General features: G+C 62.4%; 1 protein-coding gene across 1 annotated transcript in view; it reads left to right on the forward strand.

Moving 5' to 3' along the window:
• The window catches only part of DISP3 (dispatched RND transporter family member 3), a 34,203-nt gene extending 28,324 nt beyond the window's left edge, over window positions 1–5,879 (forward strand). The window contains exons 16-20 of the mRNA XM_007129735.3: window positions 30–175; window positions 2,198–2,357; window positions 2,949–3,062; window positions 3,500–3,666; window positions 4,764–5,879. Of these exons, the coding sequence (XP_007129797.2) occupies window positions 30–175; window positions 2,198–2,357; window positions 2,949–3,062; window positions 3,500–3,666; window positions 4,764–5,126 (950 nt within the window). The 3' untranslated portion in view covers window positions 5,127–5,879. The remainder of the gene's footprint in view (window positions 1–29; window positions 176–2,197; window positions 2,358–2,948; window positions 3,063–3,499; window positions 3,667–4,763) is intronic.
• Window positions 5,880–6,129: the final 250 nt, after the last annotated feature.

Consider the following 6,129-nt stretch of genomic DNA (forward strand, 5'->3'; position numbering starts at 1 on the left):
CCCGACCCACCTCTCCCCTCTCCCCACAGGCTACAGCATCTCCTCCTTCCTGCAGATGTTGCACCCCGAGTGCAAGGAGCTGCCTGAGCCCCACCTGCTCCCAGGGCAGCTGTCACACGGGGCCGTGGGCGTCAAGGATGGCCGAGTGCAGTGGATCTCCATGGCCTTCGAGTCGGTGAGCCCCGGGTGGGCCACCGGGTGCAGGGCAGTGTGCTGACCTCACAGAGTGCAGTGTCACCACGGATCCCCGGACCTCATCCCAGAGCAGAGCAGAGTGGTTGTTCTTCCGAGGGGAGGCTGAGGCCGAGAGGGGTGAAAATGCTTGCCCAAGGTCACGGGGTCAGCGAGCGTCAGCATGAGGTGCTAAACCAGGCCGTCTGACCGCCAAGCTCGGCGTTTCTGCCACACGGGACGCCACCCACCTCCCACCACCCTCCCTGCCCGACAGCCCGAGGTCCGCATCGTTTTACGGGGGCAGGCGACAGTCCAGGACACTCCCCTCTGCCACTGGGAGGGGGCAGGTTTGGGACCACAGGGCCCCCGTGCTGGGCCCCCGCCCCCCGGGAGAGATCGGAAGACAGGGGACCAGCCATTCGACACTTCACTGCTTCCTCTCTCACCCCCTAGGCTCTGCCAAGGAGACACCCGTGCACACACATGCGCACACACATATGCACACTTGCACACACGCACATCCCCGACCTGGGCCTGGCGGGCCTGGCCCTAGCGCTTGGCACTGTGAGACTTGCCAGGTCTGCCCCTGCTGCCTCCGTGCTGAGCCCCGGGGTCCAGTCCTGGCTCTGATCCTGCTGTGCTCTGTGTCCTTGAGCAAGACGCTCGTCCCCTCTAGCCTCCGGTTCCTCCTCTAAAGATTAGGGTTACGGCTCCCCGCCCGCCCTCTGGCAGTCGTCGAGAAGCTAGGGTAGGTCAGTCACGTGAAGGTGTTGGGGAACGAGAATTCATATGACAAGGGCGATTCTTGTTCTTTGGCCCCAGCCCTACTTTCTGTCCCACCGCCTGGGCCACTCACTGCACGAGCAGCCAAACCCCTGGCCACCACGAGGAGGACCCAGACCCCCTCCAAGCCCTCAGTGAGCCCCAGGCTAACGCAGACACCACTTCAAAGCCCCACGTGGTTTTTTAAAAAACTGTGGTAAAATATACATAATAAAATTGGCCATTTAAACCATTTTAAAATGTATGGTTCAGTAATATTAAGCATAGTCACAATGTTGTGCAACGATCCCCACCATCCATCTATAAAACTTCTTATCTTGCAACACTGAAACTGTCCCCGTTAAACACGGACTCCCCAGGCATCCCCTCCAGCCACCACTCTGCTTTCTGCCCCCATGGATTTGACTCCAGAGGCGGAATCCCACGGCACTGTTCTTTGTGTGATTGGTTTGTTTCACTTAGCACGGCGTTCTTCACGTCCATCCATGTTGTAGCCGGCGTCTGAATTTCCCTCCTTTTGCAAAAAGGCCGAAGCCGCAGCCAGTTGGAGGAGAGAATCCCTGCTCAGCCTCCTCCACACAACAGGACGCCACTTCCCAGCCGGCCCCCACCAGCACGCAGACACACACGTGCACACAGACACGCTGTAAACCGGTCTGTGCTCAGGGAGAGCAGAACTGGGCCAGCGAGGTGACATACATAAAAGTTCCAGAGCTGGCCGCCGTGAGCCAGACAGGTCACCTGCCCTCCCGGACACACAGTCCGGCCAGGAGAGGAGGGGCAGGTCGCCGGGCAGTGGCGAGAACTCTGATGGGGAAGCCCCGAGGACTCGCAGAGCCCAGAAGATGACCGTCTTGGGGCATCCAGGAAGGCTTCCTAGAGGAGACGGAAACCTCATGAGGCTTGAAGGAGGGGTGGGAGCAAGCTGTGCGGAGGGCACAGGGACAGCGTGGGCCGGGGCCGGGACGCGGAGCTGGGGGGCTCTGGAAGTTGGAGGTGGTTCTGTTGGAAGGGGACGGGGACACTGCTTGAATGGGAACCTGCCGCCGCTGTGAGAGTCACACGTGCACCCAGAGGCTGGTGGGAGGTGATCTCAGATGGGCTCACCCTTCACACGGCGCACTCTCTTTGCAAGTGGCCAGAGGCCAGCTGCGGCTGTCTCAAGAGCAGACCAGCTGTCACCAGGGCAGCAGCATGGGCCACAGCTGCCCGCCCGTCTCACTGGCGCATGTCCCCGCAGACCACGTACAAGGGCAAGTCCTCCTTCCAGACCTACTCGGACTACCTGCGCTGGGAGAGCTTCCTGCAGCAGCAGCTGAAGACGCTCCCCGAGGGCTCAGCCCTGCGCCGCGGCTTCCAGACCTGCGAACACTGGAAGCAGATTTTCATGGAGATCATAGGCAAGTGGCAGCCCAGCCCCGCGCCGCCCGCCCCCCCCCCCGCCCCCAGGGTCCCGCTGGGGTGGGCGGTGGCAGCAGGGACACGGGGAGGTGACCTGGAGCAGGAAGGGCGCGACCTGGCCCGTCTGAGCCACACTCGTCTTCTCAGTTCCGGCCGAGAGCCCTGGAGACACTGGGATGACATAGTGGCTCTGACACTGATCAGAGACCAGAGTTTGGGTCCCCTCCTGCTTGGGGGCGTCTGGCCACATCCTCTGATCCTGAATTTGGCCACCTAAAAAGTAATGGGAATGACCCTCATGGCAGTGGTCTCTCATTAGGAGCCCTTCTTGATGCCAAGCCCTGGCTGAGGCCTGACCTACGTTACCTCCTTAAGCTGCAAACGAGGCCTAGGGAGTAGGTGCTATCATTACCCCATTTTACAGATGAGGCAATGGGGGCTCAGAGAAGTCAAGTGGCTCGCCCAGAGTGACACAGCTAGCGGTGACGGGGCCCATGTGCATAACCCCAGTACCTCTGACCCATGCGGGGAGGGGACTGCGGGCGCCCCGCGGTGCAGCCCAGCTGAGGGCCCTCTCCCCTCCCTTGCAGGGGTGCAGAGCGCCCTCTATGGCCTGGCCCTCTCCTTGCTCATCTGCGTGGCCGCGGTGGCCGTGTTCACCACCCACGTGCTGCTGTTGCTCCCCGTGCTGCTGAGCATTTTGGGTAAGGGGCCCGGGGGCCGGGAGCGGGCAGGGGTCTCGCTGGTGGCTTCCGGTCAGCAGGTTTCTCTCCACCCTCGACTGTCCCGTCTTTTCAGTGAAGGTTTCCCGACTCCCCACCCCAAGCCAAAAGAGCCTCTGTGACAGTCGTTCATAGGACCACGTGCTCCCCGAGGGGAGCCAGGTGTCACCAGGTGGTAGCTCTCGTCCCAGGGACATGTTGCTGCACTTGTCCCCTCTTTCAGCAGCCCCCCCCCCCCCCGCAACCCAGCTCTCTCTGGCCCTGTCCCTCCTCATCGCGCCTGTCACCAGAGCTGGGGGCTCCACCGTAGACTTTACCACCTTCCCCAGGGGCCCTTAGAGTTTGTCCAGCAGCCCTCCAGGACCGTATGGGTGGGACCAGGTCCAAGCTGCCTCCCCGCCGCCTCCCGCGGCCCGCAGGCAGCGTCTGCCTCGTGGTGACCATCATGTACTGGAGCGGCTGGGAGGTGGGCGCCGTGGAAGCCATTTCCCTGTCCATCCTCGTCGGCTCCTCCGCGGATTACTGCATGCACCTGGTCGAGGGCTACCTGCTGGCCGGAGAGAACCTGCCCCCGCACCAGGCCGAGGTGAGCACCCCGCCTGCCCCACCGCTCCCCAGCAAGTCTTCTCCCCCCTCGGTGCCAATGAGGACCCCAAGGGTAGCTGGACACCCCTGGTGCCCAATGCCCAGCCAGGATGCGTTCCGGGAGGCTGCGTTTCCAGGGCCATTCTCCACGCCCAGGGGACTCAGGTTCTAAGGCACCTCCACGCAAGCATTGCTGTGGGTGGTGGGTGGTGGGTGGTGGGTGGGCCCACTCCCCCCAGCCTCTGTCTCCCAGGCGATGTCCAAGGGCCCTTCCTGCTTCTCGGTTCCCTGAGTCTAAGTCTCATTCTGTAGCCCGGGGAGCAAGTCTGAGCCCTTCTAGCCGTGACCTGGAGGCCACCAACCCCTGCCCCCACCGGACCTCGTGGCTTAGGGAGGACATGCCCGTGTACCAGTGCCCAAACTAGCTCTGGGTCTCGTAAAGTTTTTGGTTTTTCTTAGTTTGGAATTGTGTTGGTGTGAAACATTCATAGATATGTAAATTAAATCGGTTATACATTTAGCTGCTCTTGGTCAAAAGAAGGAAATCGGTTCCAATCACGGCTCACACGTTTGAGGACCTACTGTACAGATCATCAGTGTTCTGGTTGTCACAGACACTTTTTTTTTGTTTTGTTTTTTTTGCGGTACGCGGGCCTCTCACCGCTGCGGCCTCTCCCGCTGCGGAGCACAGGCTCCGGACGCGCAGGCCCAGCGGCCACGGCTCACGGGCCCAGCCGCCCCGCGGCACGTGGGATCCTCCCGGACCGGGGCACGAACCCGCGTCCCCTGCATCGGCAGGCGGGCTCCCAACCGCTGCGCCACCAGGGAAGCCCCAGAGCCACGTGTAACACGCCCCTCCTGTGTGCTGTGCACCGTGAGCTGCCGCAGGGGAACCGCTTCAGCCTCACGCCAACCCCAGGGCGCCGGTGCTCTTATTACCCCCATTTACGGAGGTGGAATGAGGAGCCCGTGAGAGCAAGGCTGGCCTTGGACAGCGTGACGTGTTGACCCAGGGTCCAAGCCCCCATTCCAAAGCCCCAGGCGGGGAGGCACCCCCTCCTGCGTCTGGGGCCCCAGCTTGCTCTCACCCGCACCCAGGATGCCCGCTCGCAGCGCCAGTGGCGGACGCTGGAGGCCGTGCGGCATGTGGGCGTGGCCATCGTCTCCAGCGCCCTCACCACGGTCATCGCCACGGTGCCCCTCTTCTTCTGCATCATCGCCCCGTTTGCCAAGTTCGGCAAGATCGTCGCTCTCAACGCTGGCGTCTCCATCCTCTACACGCTCACGGTCAGCACAACCCTGCTCGGCATCATGGCGCCCGGCTCCTTCACCCGGACCAGGACTTCCTTCCTCAAAGCCCTGGGTGCCGTGCTCCTGGCAGGGGCCCTGGGGCTGGGCGCCTGCCTCCTGCTCCTCCAGAGCGGCTATAAGATCCCCCTGCCCGGTGGGACCCCCCTGTAGCCCTGGCACCACGTGCAGCCTCGCACACCTTTGGTCCGGTGGGTGGGGGACGAGATGCTCATTCTCTGACCCCAGAGGCACTTTGTTCCCAGCTTGGCTACAGCTAGTTATGTTCCCAGGCCTGGGCCGGACGTCACTCACCTGTGTGACCCACACTGCCTTCGTCACGGTGCCAGCCACTGCTGGGTGGCCGAGCTGGCAGCCGCCCTGGACTATGCCTGGCGGTGGGAGAGACCAGCCTTCCTCCTGTGGCTGGTCACCATGAGGGTCGGGTGGTTTTTGCAGGGGGCTTCCCTCCCACACTGCCTCAGTGCTCACAGGAACTTTCTGATGCGGGTGTTACAGTTCCCCCATTCTGCAGATGTGAAAACTGAGGCATCAGGAGGCAAAGCGACTGACCTGTAGCGGCACAGCCAGAGCTGCCTCCCTCGGGGACTTTGCAGGAAGAGCACAGTGGGTTCAAGGGCAGGGCCTCGGACTCCCTGCCCCCTCCTCCCCATCCGTTTTACAGCGGCCAGTGCTGGGTGGTCCTGTGATCTTCCCCAGGGCTTTTAGTCCTGGCCAGGGAGCACGGAGGAACTGGCCTGGGGTACTGCATGTCCCACCCCTGGCCCCAGCCTCAAGGGGCTCCTGCTCTTTGGAAGCCATGGGGCCCCAGCACAGCCTTCCTTACAGATCTGAGCCCCTACCTCCCCCACCTGACTCTGGGGGTGGAATTTGGGGGAGGGGGGCAGCCCCTGGGAGGGGGAGCTGGCCGTGCCTGCCGCCTGCTCACAGCAGATGGTTCTTATTAAAGTGAAATGAAACTGCAGACCGCTGCCATTAACACGAGCATTTTAAGCATCGCTGGCTCCGTTGTATTCTTAAAATTGAAATAACTAAGTGTTCGCACGCCGCCCCGGCCGGAACCTGGCGCGAGGGGTGGGGCCGGGCCTGGAAGGAGATGGAGGTGGGGTGGCAGGTGCCAGACCCTCTGGGGAGCAGGGTCACAGCGTGCTCTGCA

Source organism: Physeter macrocephalus, chromosome 3, assembly GCF_002837175.3.
Source record: "Physeter macrocephalus isolate SW-GA chromosome 3, ASM283717v5, whole genome shotgun sequence".
Lineage (NCBI taxonomy): Eukaryota > Metazoa > Chordata > Mammalia > Artiodactyla > Physeteridae > Physeter > Physeter macrocephalus.